General features: G+C 46.2%; 1 protein-coding gene across 4 annotated transcripts in view; it reads right to left on the bottom strand.

The window, feature by feature from the left end:
• The window catches only part of LOC116950935 (tetraspanin-15-like), a 311303-nt gene that overhangs the window by 182825 nt on the left and 106314 nt on the right, over positions 1-22164 (bottom strand). For all 4 annotated transcript variants that reach the window (XM_032969122.2, XM_032969120.2, XM_032969121.2 and 1 more), the window contains one exon: positions 15928-16023. In XM_032969122.2, coding sequence (XP_032825013.1) covers positions 15928-16023 — 96 coding nt within the window. The remainder of the gene's footprint in view (positions 1-15927; positions 16024-22164) is intronic.

Below are 22164 nucleotides of genomic sequence, written 5' to 3'. Positions count from 1 at the left end.
TGGCAAGAATGAGTATCCGTGTAAAATATTACATAGTCAATGAAATGCAGTTGCAACGAATGTATTCTTGAGGATATTGTGAAGGCAGGGTTCAGCTTCTGCTAGTGTAAATCAGACACAAATTTGAATCCAAATATTTACACGCGTGTTTCACATTTTACCCGGATATATTCATTGCATTTTTTTGGTACAGAATAACGAATTCAGCAATTTGGACGCTTGTCACAGACAGTCAAACGCACGTACACAAACACACACACGACTCGCATGCACAGACACACACGCACATACAGGACGACACGTTAATATGACGAACAAGTCTACGGAAATAACTGAACTATTCATGTCGAGGCACGAAAATCATGAAATCAATTAGGACACATTTTAATATCCAACCAAAAACAACTGCATGCATACGCATACACGCTCACGGACACATAACCACCACCGCCCTGGCTGAAAAGGCGTTTCTCCGTATCTCCACCGATCGTCTGGAACTCTCCACCACTGCTTCACACAAGACGTGGCATTCAAGCACCAGCCACCTTCAAGATATAGCCCCAGCTTCACACCTGTTCAGACCCTCACCCATCCAGACATCACCTGTTCAGCCTCTCACCAATTCAAACCCTCACCCATTAGGGCTCTCACCTGTCCAGGCCCTCACCCGTTCAGGCTCTTACCTGTCCAGGCCCACACTTGTTTAGCATTTCACCTGTCCAGGCCCTCATCAGTCCAAGCCCTTATCCATTCAGGCCCTCACCTGTGTAGGCTTTCGTCTGTCCAGGCCCTCACCTGTCCAGGCCCTCACCTGTTTAGGCTCTCACTTGCTCAGGCTGCCGTACGTGGGACTTGCAGCTTTGGCTCGATGCCTGTGAGTTCTGGATTGACCACTGAGTCCAATTGGCTAAATATGTGCACATTGTAAATTGTGTTTATTATAATATTATATTCTTGGTTCTTTCGGTAAAGTCACGTAGAAGGGAAACAATAAAATAGTAAAAATATAAAACAATAAAATTATCACGACGTTTCGACTGCAACACAAGCACACCTGATGATGATTGCTACGTGACTTTACCGAAAGAACCAAGAATATGAATCCCTGCAGTCACGAAAGCCTTAAATCAAAATTTTATTATAATATTCTTAACACCAGATAACTGATTCGCATTCTGCCAGAATATTGACTTTGCGAGATGAGACATGGCAGCAATAGCAAAAATAAATGGTTGCAAATAGTACAAAAAAGTGAAGACTTCTAAACTTTAAACGTCGTGTGGGCGAGAAAAAAATTACATTTCATAATGGCTCTCAAGTAAAGTCCCGCCTGGACAACTAAAATCTTTCGTGCGTTCAGCTGAGCACATCGTTATCATTATCATCATCGAATCTTATAATGCGCCATCCAGTGGCATAATGAGTCTCAAAGGATAATGCATTCAACAGAAATCGCTCCCAGTGATGGATTTACATCACTGTCAAAAAAATATTTAACATTGAAATAAATTGCCTAAAATTTTGATTTAAAGCTTTCGTGACTGCAGGATTCATATTCTTGCTTCTTTTGGTAAAGTCACGTGTAAGGGAAACAATAAAATAATACAAATATAAAACAATACAATTCGCACGACGTTTCGACTGCAACACAAGCAATCATCACTTTTTTCTAATTTTCTTGCTGTGGTTTTCACACCTGATGATGACGATTGCTTGTGTTGCAGTCGAAACGTCGTGATAATTTTCTCGTTTTATATTTGTATTATTTTATTGTTTCCCTTCTACATGACTTTACCGAAAGAACCAAGAATATAAAAATTGCCTCGTTTCTCACTGCCACTGCGCAGTTCTCCGGGTTTTTGCTCTGTGCGTCCTTCGGCGCAAATTGTCGAGACGTTTCGCTGCACGTGCCGGGCGTTCGTTCCTGCGTCCTATCTCAGTTTCCTGAAGGAGCCCTCAACACGCGGAGAAAAACATCGGACGACATTGCTGCCCAACAACTCCCCTCCAATCTTCTCCGCGCACTCCGCAGCTTCTGTTCCTTTCTGCTTCATGTGGTATTTGTGCTCGTGCACCACTGCCAAACGCACCAGCGATACCAAATCATTCGTTTGATTTCCGATCCGTATGTCACAGCATGCCACGTATAGACCATCCTGAAAAAAATGGTTGACCGCAGTGGTTCTTAACTTTTACTGCAGCCATGCATCCCTTTGGTTCTCAATGGTACAATTATGTATAATGGTAATAAATGCACGGGGGTTTGATGACAAAAAGTGGTTGTAACTTGCGTGCCCATGCTTATTTTGTATTTTCAATTATTTACCTTCTAAACAAAATCTGGCCATATCTCGCACCCCCAGGGGTGCCATCAATTCACCCCCCCCGTCGTGTGAAACGGCCTCTACTGCTTACTTACAGACATTCGAACTACACTCCGACAAATGCCTCCGTCCACCATCATCACCACCATCGTCATTACCACCATCACCACCACCATCATCACCACCATCACCACCACCATCATCCTCACCACCATCATCACCAATATCATCATCGCCCAGACCAAAAGTACTTGGTTGAAGCACGGTAAGCCGAAGGAAACGCAGCCGATTTGAGTTCCTAAACTATTGAAAACGATTTAAACTATTTTTTGTATATTTCCAGATAAGGCCCACTGAGTTGGCTTAACGTCACAGTGAGGCTGGGGTAAAAGTAGATTGAACTGGGCCACCGACTAGATGACAGGTTGAGTCTGATAGCGGCAAGGATGTGTGGAACGAACCCTGGAACCTCACAGTGCCGGCTCACTGCTGCATCGCGAGGCATCGAGCCCTGTCCACCACCGCTCTCCCCGGACCTTTCTCTGAGCTGTTACCCCCTCTACCACCACCACTACCACCACAACCCACACCGCCAGCTCTCCTAGCTAACGGTGCGTGATACAATGCCGAGAAGGTGGCTGTAGTCCTTTGCAACGATGAAAGCCCCGCAATGTTTGGTAATGATAATCGCGTCAGCAACATCTAAACTCCGCAATAGAAAAAAAACATCCGAAAGTATCTGCTCTTGGTGGATGGTGGCTTGATTTTAAAATCCACAATCAAACATGACTGCCAACACTTTTGAAAGACGCATACATTTTGTAAAACTGTCCGCGCAACTATGTCGCATGCAATAACTAAGATAAGCTGAGACGATATTTTTTAAAAAACGTCAAAGTGATTTCCTGCTCGAATGAGCAATGAGACGGGTGCTCATCTGCCAGATACAGCCTCGAACCACCGGTAAACATTCCACATTCTGATGGCCTGGGGCGAGTTCCTCCATTGGAGATCCACTGTTGACTTTCCCTCGACACGTTACTCATTTTATTGAACCTAGAGAGATGATGGGCTGAGTCAACCTCCCAACTAGGATTTGAAGTTGCAACGTTCTGATTGCGAGCTGCTCTATATTATATACTTTTATTTTACCAGGTAAGGCCCACTGAGCTTCGTAGCTCCTTTTCAGAAGCGACCTGGCCACAAATGATAGCTCAGCGAAGTGGCTTATCACGTTGACATTTAAGGCAGCCAAACACTCTAAACGCGCGTTTCTAAATGTGAAGGGGAAAAGCCGGATGACCCGGAGAAAAATCCACGCGACCACGGGGAGAAACATACACATTACAAATACGCAGCAGGCGTCAGGGTCGGAATCGAACACCCACGATCTCCTGCATACCAGGCGAGGCAATTAACATCTCGCCACCCCGTCGGTTACAACTCTTGGCAGTGCGGAGTGAATGGATTAACAGTGACCATGGTCACCATCAAGCCCATTCAGCAAACTGGCACACGCTTCGATAATTACCCTGTGAGACACCCACCTCGGGCTTAACAGGTGCTCTTAGCTGGTCACGTTGCCACGCGAATTGCACAATTGGTCACAGCTCGCTCCCTTATGTTATTCTTCTTCTTCCTTTGTGTGGAGAATGCAGAGCAACAACTGCAACGTCACATTCAGGTGGTCAAATCGGAAAACCGCGTCAGGAGCAGCGGAGTTTATCGCTGTGATGTCTCCTTTGTTGCGTTGCATGTTCTGGATGACCACAGTCGCACCACTGCTGGAGAGTTTAACATTTTCCATTTGCGCAGTAGGTATCCGCATCTCCTGCCATGCTATGTGCAGTGGATGAGGTTTAGGGTGGAACACGAGCTAAAGGATTACGTGATAATCCTTCGACAAAATAACACAAAGTCCCTCCGCCTGCCAGCGTGTGATTTTATCCCCTTCTGCGAGTGTGGGCCTTGATAAAGGAAAGCGTACACGCGTGCGTTGAACTTATGTCCGCGCCGTGCGTAGCTAACCGTGCTAATCGGAGGTGCTCTGAGCGGCAGAGCAATCTGGCCACCGGTGGGCGTCATGTGACACCTGGCCGCTCGCGCTCGTTTATTGAAAGTGGTCCGCTTGTCGCCTGGGCGTACGACCGCATGGCACCGCGTCTAACTTCACGCCTGGTATGCAGGAGGTCGTGGGTTCGATCCCGACCCTGACGATGTTTAGAGTTTGCGTGTCTCTCTCTCCCCGTGGTCGCGTGGATTTTTCTCCGGGTCCTCCGGTTTTTCCCCTACACGTTTAGAAACAAGCGTTTAAGAGTTTTTGGCTCCGAAACATTTTCACGTGAAAAGCCACTTCAGAAAAAAGAGCTATACAGCTCAGTGGCCCTTACCGGGTAAAATACAAAAAGTAGTTTAGGAGTAAAGTCCTCGCGTAACGAGTGCTCACACAACACGTTTTCACTACAACGTGGTTCTTCCATCAGGGAACACTTTTCAGGAATGCATCTACCACATTAAATGAGGACTTTCTGTACTTCAAAGCTGCAGAGCCCGCAGTACCGGCACCTCATTCACTCGCTCATTCACTCGCTCATTCACTCACTCATTCATTCGCTCACCAACTTCTCATCGTTATTCTTTCGCTACTACAATGGTTACTGTGCCGGACATGGGAAGAGCTATTGAGCACAACGGCGAAAAACTCCACAGTGGTAATTCACATGTGCTGCATTACGGAGATACTGTATCCAGACGCGAATTCGACATGCAAACTGAGGACTCATGAGCTGCCAGGTTTTTTAATGAATCGCCACGGACTGTTGTCTGCTGCCAAGTGGTCATACACCACTTGTGGGGTTTTATTTATTGAAATCCCATAACACAAGGCCCTAAATGCAAAACGTCGAAGAAAGGACCTTGAAAAGAAAACAATCACCCTTCGTATTTAAAAATGTTGGGAGCCGACTGCACTGCTCTGCAAGAGGAAATGCTTTCTGCTCATAAAAAAAATTAATAATCCATATTTGACCTGGGAGAGAACTCCTCGTTACACTCGATGGATGCCGGGCGCAGGCGCAGGAGGTCGCTTTGCGTCGCTTCGTGCTCACAGCAGAAGCAGCTGTCTAGGGCTTTCTGCTGCAGGGCCATGTGAAAAGAATCAATTGCTCCGGGCACTTGTCTGTGCAGCAGACAGGACTGTGACGCTGTCTCTGCCGCTGCTGCCGCTGCTACTGCTCAGCCTGCTGCCCCAGACACAACTCTGCAAGGCCAATTGGCGGTGGAACACAGCTCACGAATCAATAAGCCACAACACCAAAACAAAGTCGGACTCTCTCAACTTTCTTCACATCAAACCCAATCCCTAGAAGGCAGCTCGCCCTACAAACGGCAGAGCTGCCCTCTGATACGGCGCACGAGCGAAGGCAATTAATTGCTAAAGCAATGCCTGTCAGGCTGCGTTACGGGGCGCCGCGGTGGTGAGATGTGAACTACCTCGCCTGGTGTGCAGGAGGTCGTGGGTTCAATCCCGATGACTGCTGTATTTGGAATTTGCATGTTCTCCTGGTGGTCGCGTTTATTTTTCTCTGGGTCCTCATGTTTTTCCCCAGCACATTTAGAAACACGTACTTAACAGTATTTGGCTGCTATTAATTTCCACGAGATAAGCCACTTCGTTGAGCTATAATTTATGGCCAGGTCGCTTCTGAAAAATATCTATTTATAGCTCAGTGGGGCCTTACCTGGTAAAATAAATAAAAAGTTTAGTTCACGCCAAACTGCTGGTGACGTGCCTACCATGGCAGTTGCTTTAGTCCACGATTTCTAAATTGCTTCATTTGTTTTTTTGTTACTTTTGTGACCCAGGTCACCCTTGCAATGAGACCGTGCTGGTCTATTGAATTGTCAGCTCGTGAAACAAAATACACTTGAAACTTGAACTGTACTGTATGCATGCGGAAATAATCTGGCTGGTTTGGGCTGTGTCTGTCTGGTTGGGGGTTAACCGGGCCCATCTTACCCCCACGACTGGTAAACAGGGTAGTGCTTAGTGTCCAGTCAATCAATGGTTGTCGCTTGGACGTTCTGGCCCCTGCCACGATAATGTGGAATTTCCACTGCCTGTTTGGAAACCACCAAATGAGCTGCTTACTGCTCCGGTGCTTGTTTGAACAAGCAGACATTTAGACTTTTGATTGTGAAATTGATATAATCGAGATTGCCTACCGTGAATATTAATGATATTATTGGTAATGGTGTAGCATTTGCGGACACATCGAAAGATGTGTTCTGAAAATATAATTGGAAAATATGAAGGCACAAGTATGAATTCGGAAAAATATTAACCATCTCAGACTTACTGATGACAGACATTATGGCGACCAATTTAATTTAACGAATGGTAGAACTTAAGCTGCCAAGTTGGGCTGAACACAACTATGAGCAAAACAAAACTTCTGTACAACTTCACTGAACAATTTAAGATGCCTGTTGGAAGGACACGACTCCCAAGTCTGACGAAGATTCATTGCCTGAAATCTCAGTCGACTGTTTATGTTTTCTGTCATGAAGCAATGTTAACGATGCATGCGACGATCCATTGCCTTTTCTACCGTTTGCCAGTGTCAATGCGTCAAATCTGAACATTTAAAACCACTTAACAACTGCACGCCACTGCCACAAGCAGGAGCACCGCTCACTTGGTAAGTCGAAACGTAATTGTTTTCTGGCGGGACTGGCCCGCACCACAGCAAAATATAATTCCCACCGCTGGCTCAGGGCCATCAAGTTGAGGCGAGCGCCACAACACTTTGCTTAATAACAGAGAAACTGACAATTTCGACTTTAAATTATGATAAACCCAAAACCAGGTGGTAACAATGGTCTCCTTTGTGCACTGCACCCAGGGTCTCCTTTGAAAATGTAATCCCATTGTGTCCCATTGGGTGCTCTCTTATGCTTCTGAATTGTGGAAATTTATTTATTGATTGGGATTATCAGGAAAGGATTTTTGTGCACTGCCATTCTCAACCTTTTATCTGTACAATTACCTTCGCTTTTCATAAAACCAATTGGCCTTTGAGGTTTTTCAACAGAGCGCGTGCGAATTCACTCCCGTTCCTTTGCTCACAATTGGTTATGTGGCTGCATCTCAAAGGGCGACTGAACCCGCGAGATCTCTAAACAGGGGCACGTACAGACTCGTCGTCTCTCTGATTTTCGTCCCCACCAGCACAGAAGGGCTGCCCTTCTCGTGGAGAATGCCAAGCATGGCGAGAGGAAATCACACCACGAGGGCGTCCTCGGAAAGCATCGTGCCAAAGAAAAGTGCAGCACGCGGACTCACAACTGACGCCGAACCTCGGGAGGGTTCGTGGCCAATTCAGAGCGAGTTGGTAGCAAATTTAAACTCAGGCGTGGGTGGAATTTTTTTTTTATCACATCAGAAGATAAAGTTTCTTTAATTGGATTGCGACAAAGGATTTATTGCTGGGAGAGTTGGTTAGGCGGTGAGGCAAGAAATCTGCCAACATATCCATACACTGCCATAGATAAACCATTTCCATTAGTCTATCCTGTGTATAGTCCTGCTGGTTGAATGAGAATCAGGAATTATACCATTTATTTTAAATCGGCCAATGAACCCAGCAATATTTTTATACTTAGATGTGCTCTGCTTTATATATGCAATCCATTTCCCAAGAACATTAGGATACCATTACGTTTATTACCAGGGCGAATACTATAAGTGGCATTACCCTACATTACTAATTAACGAAATTAAATGTGGGGATTACACAACGCACTTAGTGTGTATATTGGTGACTTTCTCGTGCGCTCGCTTGGGGGTTTAGTCAGGAGGGACCCCTAGGAAGGGGGTTCGCTTGGGGCTTTAGCAAAAAGGGACCTTAGGAAGGGGGCTCACGTGGAGGTTTAGCAAAGAGGGACCGTAGGAAGGGGGCTCACGTGGGGGTTTAGCAAAGAGGGACCTTAGGAAGGGGGCTCACGTGGAGGTTTAGCAAAGAAGGACCTTAGGAAGGGGGCTCACGTGGGGGTTTAGCAAAGAGGGACCCTAGGAAGGGGGCTCACGTGGGGGTTTAGCAAAGAGGGACCTTAGGAAGGGGGCTCACGTGGAGGTTTAGCAAAGAAGGACCTTAGGAAGGGGGCTCACGTGGGGGTTTAGCAAAGAGGGACCCTAGGAAGGGGGCTCACGTGGGGGTTTAGCAAAGAGGGACCTTAGGAAGGGGGCTCACGTGGGGGTTTAGCAAAGAGGGACCCTAGGAAGGGGGCTCACGTGGGGGCTTCGAGAAAGGATGCTGGGGGTTGTCGCTGCCTCGCGCTGTCTTGCCGTCTGCTCCACCACGCTCCATCATCATCATAATTATAACCATTTACAGCCCACGGTCATTCAACGTTTGGATGGAGGCCTCCTCACGGTATGTTGCTCAGTGGTGTTGTCTGACCATACTTCACCACACCGACCCGAGTGGGTTAGGTGAGGTGGAGGGCGGGAGGGGGGGAAGAGATTGGAATAACATTCACCTCCACCGATGCAAGCTCCGGATGGACAATTAATCAAACGAACCCATCCATAAGCGACTAACGATGCCCCCCCCCCCCCCCACCTGGTTTTGGTCTATGACACCCGTCACGAAGGAATGTTGCGTTTCTGCCAACGGCTCGGGACCACCAATGGACGCGGGGAACCAACCGGTTCGTCATTTGGGCACGAAGCTACTCCTTCGACTTAATTGACCTCCCCCCCCTCCCACCCCATACAGGTCAAGGCAGCAGCACCAGCAGCACGTTGGCTTCAGGGGCACACGGAGGAGCCACGAGTGATGTGGCCCCTCTCGCCAGACCCGCCCCTGGCGCTTTAGATGTTCCTGCCGTGCATAAACGGGGGGCACGCTCGCCGCACGTCGTCCGCACGTGAGCTGCACTTGCCGCGAGGAAACTCAGAAGCAGTGTCGTTATGGTGCCATCGGCGGCGCGCGTGTGACGCCAGTCCTCGGTGCAAACGCGGACGCGCGGCCACATCGACCAACCGCTACGCAGAGTCCAGAATACATTGAGTTCTGGGAAGGTGTAGCTTTGAACCCAATGCTTCCTGTCATACGATGAGAAAAAAAAAACCCAACAAAACGGGAGAATGCGTGCAGGCCGGAAGACTCAACACGCAGAGAGAAGGTGCTTCTCACAGACTACCGTGGGAGGGCCACATTTGAATCCGCTGAGGTTGGTGCTCTCAACAACAATACGGCCACACGTTCAGCTCTGTTTGGGGCTAGTGGTCTGGACAAGGCTGAGACCATCGTGCACGCAGTGTGGTTGGCCACATGGCGACGCAAGGCATGAGGGGGAGTGGCGTCTTCCTGCCGTCTGAGAGTCAGCACCGCTCGGCGTGTTGTTATTTCTGTGTCTGTGTGGCCTCTAGAGATTCCTATTTGCTCTTGGTTTCAACAACACAAAGACAAAGATCCCCCATATAGCCTGAGCAGACTTGGGGCAAGCGCTGTTAGCGAGCACCTATGTAGGCCGGCACGGCGTACGAATGGGGTGGGTGGCCAACACCACGCCCGGCCGCCTTTGTCTCCCCAGTGGTGATATTTACACACCGCACCAGGTACTCATTTGAGGCTGAGTCGATCTAGGGGAGGCCCACGACTGCTTCAGATAATCGTCACCGGTGTCGGCCGTGAGCGGGAATTGAACTCGGTCCGCCGGGTTCATAGCTCAGCGCGCTAACCGCTACACTACCGTTGACCATTCAACAATACATAATGTGTGTAGACCAGCGTTCAATATTGACTCCGGCTCGTGGGCGGCTGGCAGTAACCTCGTCTGCACGTCAGCCACATCGATAATGGAGGCCTGGTGGGCAGGCCTGCTCAGTGTGAAACAACAACATATTATTAGCGTTTTGCAAGCATTCAAAACCTACACGCTGCCGTAAACATGGAACCCCCGTGTGGAACTCAACAGGATGGGATGAGACAAATTAAACCCTGGCTCATGTTCACTGCGATAATTCAACGGCCGTTTGGGATATGGGGGAATTTACGTGCTTTATCATCCACAAATTACCTACAATACCTTCAACTTGCAGCAAGCATAAGTATTCACTCACTTTCGTAGAGAGGCAATGACATTTACCCGAGCTCGGCAGACCCCTACATATAAAGATGTTTCCAGCTCATTGACAAGTGCTTACATATAGGTGGGAACCGGAGCACCCAGAGAAAACCCGCGCGTGCCGTGGGGAAACGCTGTATCCCATACAGACGAAACAGGTGGACTCCGCATTTTTTGCTGGACTATCTTGTGGTGAGCCAGGGTACGGCTTTCTCCTCGACGCCCACGGGAAGGGAGATTCACAACGTGCGTCCAATCCACCAACCCTCGCCTCCGCAGTGCCGTATTTACAGGCGCGCATAGCCACCACCGCCAGGCTATTTAGAGAGAAACATTTTACGCTTCCATCAATCCACACAGAGAGACCGTAATTCTCACTCGAAAGGTAATTGCCCTCTAAAAACGGCTTTTACCCTTATACATTTTCGTCTGAGCAATGTCCGCAATTAATTTGTTACGATCGATGATTTGTGCTTGCACTCTGTCAGTGAGCGGCGGAATGAAAGAACTTTGTTACATGCAGATTTTGTCCCACTTATTGCAGTGTGGCTGATGGAGAAATAAGCGATACTGCCTTTTTTGTATGGCGTAAGAAATTACCCTTATCAAGTACAGTATTCCAAAGCGTACGGGCTGATTAATAAACATGACGTGCCACTTCGTTCAGACTCACAGCCTGGTGTAATAGCAATGTACCTTGATCGTACCATGTGCTATGCTTGTCAAACCGAGGAGCAGTTTGAACTGACATCTTGTATTCATCACAGTTCTGCGTCAATCCACTGCTCGATGAAGGCCTTGCCCCGTGCTGTGTCCGTCATGTGTGACCATAACTTCACCACGCTGGTCAGTGTAGGCTGGTGAATCGGGTGGTGGTGGGGGGGGGGGAGGCCCAGGAACGGTTTCGGACATTACGAACCACTGATGTGGGCCATGGCCGTGAAAATCAAGCTCAGGTTATGGGATTTACATGGCAGGTGTGGGGCCCCGCTGTGGCGAGGTGTTAACTACCTCGCCTTGTATGCAGGAGGTTGTGAAGTTCCATCCAGACCCCCTCCTGACGCCGCCGGTATATTCGGAGCTTTGCGTGTCTCTCTCATTGTGGCCGTGTGGAGTTTACTCCGGGTCCTCCGGTTTTCCCCTCCACATTTAGAATATAACGAGCGTTTAGAGTATTCGGCTGCTATAAATTTGCACTTGATGACCCACTTCATTGAGCTATCGTTTGAGGCCAGGTCGCTTATGAAAAAGAGCTATAAAGCTCAGTGGACCTTACCTGGTGAAATAATAAATCGTAAATAGTAATAAAGTGTGCTAAACATTGCTCTGGCTGCTCGAAGTGTTTTACATGTTTATTTGTGAACAGTTATAACCGCTCACAATTAACCGCATGGTGCTTGAACACACAGATCACAGCTGGATTTTCATCTGCAGGACAAGTCTCCGTTTATAGACGGGTTAGGTTTTAGTGATCAAGTGAAGCTTTTATGTTTCAGTGATCAATAAAGACAGACGACTTTTCGAGGAGGCAAATATTGAAAGATTTCATGTAAAATAACACAACGCTCGAAATTCAAGCCCAACAGCAGAAGACGTTTCTGTTTCATTAAATATTTATTTATATATTGAGCTGTTTTAATGCGGTAAGGGGAGAGGTGGGTGCAGTGGTTAGTGCTGCACTCTGAACCCGGCAATCATGAGTCTGACTCCCAGCCACGGCTAACATCAGTGGCGAGCGATTATCTGAACCTGTCCTCACATCACCCACCCCCCACCTTCAACCAGCCCATGCTGACCGTCATGGTGAAGTATAGTTAAACAAAGCCCATGACTGGCATAATGAGGGGTGGCCTACTTCCAGCAATTAATTAACAAAGGGGCAGTACATTATCATATTATTCTTTATTTTACACGTGAGATGTTCCATCGCTCTCTCGCCGAACGTTGCACACTTTCCGTCGTCCTCCCACCATCGTCAGAATGTTTATGCCCTGACTCCTTCCGTCACTGAATCCCTCCTTTCTCCCCCCCCCACCTCCAGGCCTTGTTGTTGTATTTCGCACCTCCACGGCATTTCCAACCCCCCTTCAGCGACGGCTGGGCGGCTCACGGGACTATCTGCTCAGGCCAAGCCCACAGAGGCCCGTCCCCTGGGTAGTCCACCCAAATTCGAAGCCAGGCACTCTCCAGAGAAGAACATTTGCATGGCCCAAGCCCTCTCGCAAATGTGCGCATGAAACGAGCCGTCAAATAACCTTCGCGTGGATTGCCTCTCCAAATATCTTCAGTTGAAAAAAGTGTTACACATTTCTTAAATCCCGCCACCCCGCACCCACCCCGTCCCTACCACTGCCCACGCGGCAGTTTAAACGGGTAGGCCACAGTTGATTGGTAGCCACGTGTGGTGGGGTGAAGTGTGGGTACTCCCACCTCTTCTAAGGCATTGTGTGAATGTTGTTTTTCGACCGTGGCAGGAAACGGGAGAACCCAGAGGAAACCCGTGCAGAACGAGGGGAAGGAACATATAACACTGCACAGATAGGTGCAAGCGTTGGGAATCGAACGTACACCCTCCTTGTTGTGAGGAAAAATTAGCACCACTGCATCACCCCGCTGCCAAATGTGACGCTGGGGATCACTACCCTCGGGCCAAAATTGTCATCGAGACCGTTCCACACAACGCAAACCACCTCCTTCATCACTTTACAAACTTAAACGAGGTCTCGACTGGTGACATGGGAACCAGTTACCGCACTAACAATAAAATCACTCTCCCCACCAACCTACAACGGCGACCAAAAATATTCACCACCGTGCAATTTGCACAAATCCTCAAGAACTGATTTTAGGCGATGGTACGACGCGCCGTTACACAGCCCGATGGTGTTTGGCCGTCGATTCGCATGGAGAGCGAGAGAGAGAGGAGGGTGCCAAGCCAGCAGAAAGTTACCACGGGCATGGAGTTCGCAGAGGGGAGGCGATTGCGGCACGCGTTGATGCGAAATTAACGAGAGATCACGTCGCGTTCAACCCGGGTGGAGGGAAGGAGGACTGCGAGGCGATGAGATCGAGCAGTTAAGTCGGAGCAAGCAAGAATGTGAACGCATTTTGTGCGGCAACGTTTCATCTCGCGTGAAAAATACAAGAGACGAGCGAGACTTGAACAGCAGTGCAACTATGTTGGTGAGTGCGCTTTAAAGGTTCGTGTGAGTTTTATTGTGATCGGTAAAGCCATTACGCACTTAACGGTTGAAATGAGCCGCGTGATTGCATTGTCTAAATGGATAGTTTTTAAGCTAAATGCTGACCCAAAACACCACGTGTGTAATTAAATACATGGCCATTTAGTTCAACATTTTACTTTGAAAGCCGGATCTAAAAAGACTCTTAACAAGCAAAAATTAGTGTCTCACACTTTATGGTGCTGCGGTAATGACTGGCATTGAACCACAATGTTTCGGGTTCACCAATGAAGCAGCCTCACTCAATTTCCGAGTTTGTGCGAAAACGTCGCCATACGTCGATGTTAAATTCGGTCGAGAAGCCTTCCGCCACCGATGAGGAAGAGGCGGTGGTGGAGTTTTTATCGGTCAGAATTTGGTCGACATGTAACGGTCCTCCGTTGTGGTCCCCACAGCATCGACGGTCCCTAGCCCTGACACGCCGACGTCAATCCCTGCGCGGTGAATTGAGAAAGGACTGCACATTATTGCTAGATTTTATCTCAATGTATTTTTTTACAACCTTAACATAACCCTTTCTATATACGGGAAATCGCAAAATAATGGAGTCTATCCCGGATGCCCTTGAATGTCTAGCATAACAAAATATAGTTGTGGCATATGACCCAAAATGAGGCATTTACCGTGAAATGTTCCTGTGGATCACAGCAATCAAAGTATAGTGACAGCCACGTAACTTACTTATGATTAAATTACAAAATCCCATTTCTAGTTTGCAATTTTCCCAGTCTTTCAGTTTCAGTTTGGCGTTAATGATAATTTTTTTCAATGACTTATTTTTTTTTCAAATGGCTTTCAGTTTCAAGCACATCAATAATAAAACTCTAAGCAACGCTAAATTCGTATTTTCTCGAATCTCGAATACGTCTTCTTGGTCTTTCGTATGGATTAATAACCTCGAATAGGTGACAAGGCAATGCATTCGATTACAATTTTAAGTCATCAAGATGGGCTACCAACCACGAAGTGTTTGATAATGCCCCAGATAATTATCACGCAGCTACAGAGACCCTGACCTTTTGACCCAGTGGAGTGGACCAATTGTGAATGTGGCGAAGTGCAATCTGTTCGTGACGTCAGAATCCGAATCTTTATTTAGACTGGTAGAATCCGATGCGCTATGAAGCTCTTATTTTCACAAACGTCCAGTAGGGGCAGGTCAGAAAGTTGCAAACAATACAAACGCACGGTAGCAGTGCAAAGCATAAGAAAGCTCAGCAAGTCACTAAATATGAAGACAAATAAATAAAAAATATCAAGACAAATTGCATAAGTACATCCATTTCTGCCGATTTTTCAACACCAAATGCAATCTTGGGCAAGGCAGCAAAATAAAACAAAAACAGTCCCAGACCATACCAGGACAACGACACACGGTCCCACAATAAAACTGCACATTAAAATTTCCCTGTCGACACATGGGTAAGGATCAACGTTCCAAATCACATTGGCAAATGTGGTTGTATCCGGCACGAATATTCTGCTTCAGATTGTATTTTGAAGGAAGATTTATGATGTTAAGGGAGGCAACTAGGTTGTTCCAAAACGTTGGTTCGACAACAGCAAAGGCTTTGTCACCTGCAGTGTGTTGAGTGAACAGGTGAGTGAGTGGGTGTGTGTTGGTGTGACCTGCAGTGTGCTTCGTAAGTGGGTGAGTGAGTGTATTTTGCTTACCTGAAGTGTGGTGAGTGAGTGGGTGAGTGTGTGGTTGTGACCTGAAGTGTGGTGAGTGAGTGGGTGAGTGTGTGGTTGTGACCTGCAGTGTGGTGAGTGAGCGGGTGAGTGGGTGAGTGTGTTGTTGTGACCTGCAGTGTGGTGAGTGAGCAAGTGAGTGGGTGAGTGAGTGTGGTGGTGGTGGTGGTTGAACACAGTGTAGATGAGACAAAACAGTCAGTGTCTGGTAGACCGCATTCTCAGCACGGGTTTGAGGATTCGCCGATGTGACGTTCAGGGGAAGAGTAACCGCGGTGGTATCAATAGAAGACTCTTGGACTATGATGCCTTTCTGGATAAATAAATAACATTGTTGCTGTTATTCAGTTAGGACACACCGTGTGATAGCCTACAGCTAAAACACGTCTGGCCGATACCCCTTTTAACATTTCAGTCGGCAAATTCCTCTTCTGCTCTACGCGCACATCAGCGAGCGTTTCGCCAAGGGAGGCGCAGAAATGCATCCCAACTCGTTTTAACCCACTCGTCGGCCCCGCGGCAGTCACGAAACGTACCTCCTCCTGCACGAAGTCCATGAGGTTCTTAAAATCCAGGTCGTCGTAGTAGTTTCTGATCCCACCTCGTACATGATCACTAAAGAACTCCTTCGTCTGCGGAACCAAAAAAAAACAAAGGAGAAGCCACGGTCATTGCGTTCATCGCTAGGCCCACATCACCGCATCATTGCTAGACGCCACATCACCGCATCATTGCTAGGCCCCACATCACCGCATCATTGCTAGACCTCACATCACCGCATCTTTGCTAGGCCCCGCATCACCGCATCATTGCTAGACCCCACATCACCGCATCTTTGCTAGGCCCCACATCACCGAACCTTTGTTTCACCGCCGCCCATTGTTGGGATGGCCACATTTTCTCGACGCTTTGAGTCGGTCGTCCTAAAAGACAAAATAGCCATGCGAGCAGTGCTGTCGCGCTGGTGGTCTGGGTAAGGCTGAGAGCTCTTGCACACGCAATGCTGCGTCACACCTCCGCATGTTGTCGACTGTGTTTGTTTCCAGTCTGCGTTCAAAAGTTTCTCTTGCGATGGCTTTTCTCAGAATATTTGCAAACTTGAACACCTGGATCCTCTTGCACAAACTCAACGGGTTCCAGTTCGAAGAGCTGTCTGTTAATTACTCAGTGTTTCCAGGATACGGTGAAAGTCCCGAATATCCCCTTTCCAATGGCACATCTAAGAAGTGCTAGCGCAGGGCCCTCATGATACACAGATGGACAATTACGTTTCTTATGCTCTAAGTAGTGTATACTGGTAATGTCCAGTGTCAAAAGTCCAGTTCTAACGCAGTGGAAGTATTATACGCGTTTAATAATAAGAGGAACAGAGAGAAAAGGGTTGTCTGGCTGATCCACAAACTAACACGATAAACATATAATGAACGCACCATATTTCTCAGACTCAGACTCTGTTCAGCTGATAGGGTACGTTGAGCTAAGCGGATTTTTTTTTACGAAGGTGACCCACAGCGCAAGACCATCGGCAGAACCAGAATCTTTAGTCAGACTGCAGGAGGAATCCGAAGAGCTATGAAGCTCTTTTTTCACAGATGTCCAGTAGGGGCAGGTCAAGTTACAACAACAAACAGTGCAAAGACCGATAGAAGTGCAAAGTATAGGAACGCTAAGCAAGTCACTAAATAAATAAAGTATAAGAGTACAAATTGCAGATGTCCAGTAGGCAGTGGCGGCAGTTACAGGACATTGCAGTTAGATAGCGTTACATAGAGAGAGCTACGGGGTTGCATAGAGTTGCATATAGAGTTACAGAGACACAGGCCACAGCCTAAGACCGTGAGGAGTGGTGGAAAGCGACAGGACATTGCAGGGAGGGATATGTGCAAACCAATAACAGCAACAACAAAAAGCAACAGTTTATTAATATGAAACTCACACCAGGGCTTCCTGCAAACAGGGTAAGCGATAAACAGTGTTTACATACACATCCAATACACCTCAAAAGCTGTCAGTGATATGCCAATAACAAACTAAACATTAATTCCGTGAGCCCAGGTCACTATTTCATTTCTGAGAACACGCAGATGGTGTCGGACCTTTGCCCTAAAGCGGGCATCTGATGATTTGCCAGCGCAGCTCCACCCGATGCACCATGCATCAATGTAGATCCGCCCCTCCGATTAGCATGGTTGGCTACGTATGGTGCAAAAGAAGTTCAACATACATACAAATCCATAGCAGCAATGCCACTGCCACATTACCCAATCAGTCGCTTCACTGACTTGGCCAGTATTATTGGTTACAGTGTGTTTCGTGTGTGTGATGCTACACTCTGTAGAACTGTGAATTGCATAGTAATCTCAGTGTTGCCATCGCCTCCCGTTAAATACAAACTGTCCCAAATTGATGACGAATGTTCTTGGTTTTTTCGGTAAAGTCACGTAGAATGGAAACATAATAATAAAAATCAAACGTAATAAAATAAAATTCTCACGACGTTGCGGCCACAACACAAGTAGCCTTCTTCAGGTGAAGGAACAGAACTGTCGGGACGACAGCGATTCAATGAACACTGCTAAGCTTCGCAGCGTCTTTTAAGCTGGGTGGGAGAAGCAGAGCGCCTTGACAAAGGAGTTTACATATCAACAGAAGAATTTAGCTTTGAAATAGCTGTGTTAAAGTGTTGGATTAGCAGGGTGTTAAAGTCAGAAATTAGCATGTAACTGGGAGATTAGCATTATGTTAGTGTGAGGGATTAGCATGTAACTGGTCACGGAAGTAGCTATGTTAAAGTCAGAGTTTACATATCTATAGATGCATTTAGTATATTGACGCTAAAGAACTGCAACTACCCAACTATCATCATACAATAAGCCGATGTGAAAGAACTAAGTATAAACTACATCAATATAATAAATGTACTCAATATATTCTTCAATAAGTTGAGCTATTAACATAAAGTAACTGGGTATACACTACACTACATAATGAATACCATATAGTAAACTGATAAAAAACTAAAATATAAACTACATCAATGTTATCAATAAACTCAATATACTCTCCAATCAGCTGAGCTACTAACAATAAGTCGTTATACATTACAATTCTATGTCGAAAAAAGGGTGGCGGTTTTTTTTTTTTCAACGTTAGCACCACGGACAGCGACGAGCTTTGTTCAGACGGAAGAGTCCATCTGTGCTCGGAACGGAGGAGGGGGGAGAAACAGCCACGATACGCTGCTCTGTGTTACGTTACAACTATGTTATACTATGTTATAAACTAGACTACTATACATTACAATGTTATACCTTCCAATCTAAACTACATTGTATAATATCGTATACACAACCCAATGTAAGCTCTAACATTATGCATTATATTGATATGTCTCCAACTAAACTTTTTTCTACATTACACGACTATATACCATAATATACACTGCCATAGACAAACCCCACCCTTGAATTATACAATGCGTTACTATACACCACCCTATACTTTAGACTATAAAATATTAGACTTGTAATATTACACTATGTATTATTCTACCAACTCTACTGTATACCACACTGCTGTATATTCACTATACAATTACGATACTATATATTGCCTTATGAATTATGTTAAACATTACACTGTTATACTATTTCTTGTTATACAACAAGCTATAAACCATACCATTGACCGTCGTGTGAAAGATATTAAGAGGCAGTACCAGCGAATGGACTGCGGTCTGAAAGTCAATGTTATTAGATTCTGGATGAAAGGCACTTCACAAATGTAATTATTATTGTTGAATACATCAAGGCAAAATCACGGAACCACAAATTCACAGATTACATTTTGCTGTATCCCAGTATTGGGGCTTGTGAGTAAAACATAACCTGTCACATGTTTTGGTGAATGGCTGTCATTAAAAAGGGCTGCAGTTGTAAACAACAATGGGATGTTTCACCATTGCAAAGGGCATCGTGTATAATGAAAAGACAAATTTGACGTATTGAGCAAAAGCAATCACCGACGAGAAAGTTACTTTATTATTTGTCTTAATAGTTTTACACGAATCATCTTTTAAAACACAGTTATGCAAGGGTCACAGTTTGTTCGAATCTTATGATTTAAATGGCAGGCTGCCGATGCTTTGAACCCTTTAACCGTGTGCCGATTTTCAAAGAGAAAATAAAATTGCCACATTTTTATAAAGGGGAGTGATTAGCTTTGTAAATCATGACCGTTTACAAGAGGAATCATGGAGACTCAACCCGGCGTGACTAAATGGTTACCGTATTATATTTCACGGCGGATGGCGTTCTCGGCAAGAAAACATTCGACTGTAGGTACATGACCATCGACCCGTGCAAACTGGCTCGGAGGCAATTCTGCTGACCGCTCAGGCTATCCCATCCCACCGCACATGTGCGACGTGTGTAAATCCACCGCGCGGTCATATTTCATGTCATCGTCATAATAATAATTCAGCTTCTGTTGCACGGACTTCAGAGCAGCAGTGAAATTGTGCCAGGCTTCTTGCACCGCTGCGGCACGACGCACTAAACATTCACCGCGTCATTAATCAACGATAGCCATCGCGGCGGCGCTCTCGCCTGGCTGTATGTGCCGCTTGGACCGCTCCCGCGGAAACATCGAGGTCCCATTAAATTAGCGGCAAGATATTTGTTTTTTTTTATTTGCACCGTGCCTTTGATGAAATTGCACATTTGCTCTGTTTTGCCGATAGAATCGGCGTCTAAAAGTGGGAGCTCTTTCCCGCCGTCTGGCTGCACGTATTGGCGAGTCTTTTCTTGGCGGCAACAACAAAAAATTAATTTCTTCGTCTTACGTTATATTTATAGGGCGCCTTCGCTCAAGGCGTTTTGCGTAGATCAGAAAAAAATGGGACAAAATGGAATGATTTAGATGGCACGGTCGTGCAAGGGTTGAGGAATGAGTGACCGCAATCGAGGATTACTTAGGGGTCACGAAAGGGTAGATGAAGGTTGGGAAGGAGTGGAGAGCCGTGGGTCGGAAGAAGAAACAATTGGGATGTTTAAATTAAGATGGGAAAAGACAAAATCCCCAGTTTTTTCATATACAGAACTCCTCATGGCATGGGGCCAATATCATGGATCTTATTATTCGTGGGATTTATCCCTAGCATTTACTTCACTTATTTGCGGCGAATATTTTGCGCGTAGTCAAGCATAATTGGAGGAATTTGCAATTATCTGTGAACCAACATTATAGTCGCGGTTAATAGGGTCACAGACAACAGTTCTGCTGTCGTCTGTTCCATTGAGTTGCGTGACCTGGGGAGCCGCCGTGGCGAGATGTTAACTCCCTCTCCTGGTATGCAGGAGGCCGTGGGTTCGATCCAAACGCTGACACCGGTATATTTGGAGTTTGCATGTTTTCCCCGTGGTCACGTGGATTTTTCTCCAGGCCCTCTGCGTTTTCCCTCCACATTTATAGAATGAACACGCGATTAAAGTAGTTCGCGGCTATACATTTCCACATGATAAGCTACTTTGTTGTGCTATCATTTGTGGCCATGTCGCTTCTGAAAAAGAGCTATAGAGCTCAGTGGGCCTTATCTGATAAAAAAAAATAAAATAAAAACATCTTTGTCATTGTTGTTTAAAGGCCTTCCCAAACCCTGTCAGCCTAGGGCGTTGTTTGACCATATTTCACCATGCTGGTCAATGCGAGTTGATGAAGGGGGGTGCCCAGGACTAAACCGTGCACCACATGGAGATGTCTAGAGTCTGAGCATTGATTACATCGCAGGATGATGGTGAGAGATGGCAGCAGCTTGGGGAGACATTAATCCAGCAGTGGATTGAACACGGCTTATCACGCTGATAATCACGATGATTACAGCCTGAAGTTCTAACTTGGGCTTTATAGGTTTGCAACAGCGCGAGGCTTCTTCTGCTCACTGTGTCTTAATTGGATGATTTTGTTAAATGATGTATGACGCTTTCAAATGCTTTGTAAAATATTAACACTGATGCATACAACGATCTTCACTTGTGCATGCAACTGTGACTGAGGGTGTCAGGTCATGTTGGAGTCTGCTTGAGTCTTGGTTCAACGTTTTTAAAGTTCATCCCATTTCACGAGTGTGGGGATATTGCTGTGTGTCACTCAAAAAAGATCCCAAGGCATTGTATTTGTTAACGCCCATGCCGCTACATTCCATCGTTAAGGCGAAATATATAACGACAGCGCTCACAACCATTGCCGCTTCGACTATGTACTCACGGAAGGCTTTGTGATTTCCATTTCCATTTATTTGGTATAGCCCTGTGAGCCATTCGGCTCTTGAATCGGGTGCAACCGCAACAAACAAAAAACAAAAACATGAACAAGAAAACATCTTAAAGTGACTATGTGTGACTGTGCAAACAGAAAATCCAGGAAAAAAAGCATCAAAATATTCCTAAAATAGCACCGTACACCAACGCTGTGTGCAAAATCCCAGTGGGATGCAAGTCAAATAACAACAACAACCACAATAAAATTAAGATTAAGGCCATCAGTCTAACTCCGTACTACAATAAACAAAAACATGGCCAAACCAAAAAAAAACTTTTCGAAATCACCAAAATAAAAGCCATAAATGCAATGTAACAGTGATCATAGGGACTGTGACCGAATTTTTAACAATAAACTATATAAATAACATGTAACACCAAACCCTAGAGCCATATTTTAGGCCACTGAATAGCAGTGGCAGCTAGGGGTGTACAACTCCTCTAGAGCAGTTTTGA

This window comes from Petromyzon marinus, chromosome 41, assembly GCF_048934315.1.
Source record: "Petromyzon marinus isolate PM22_M1 ecotype Great Lakes invasive population chromosome 41, UKy_Petmar_22M1.pri1.0, whole genome shotgun sequence".
In the NCBI taxonomy this organism is placed as follows: Eukaryota; Metazoa; Chordata; class Hyperoartia; order Petromyzontiformes; family Petromyzontidae; genus Petromyzon; species Petromyzon marinus.
The sequence above is the reverse complement of the archived record's forward strand: the minus strand, read 5'-3'. Positions and strand labels throughout refer to the sequence as shown.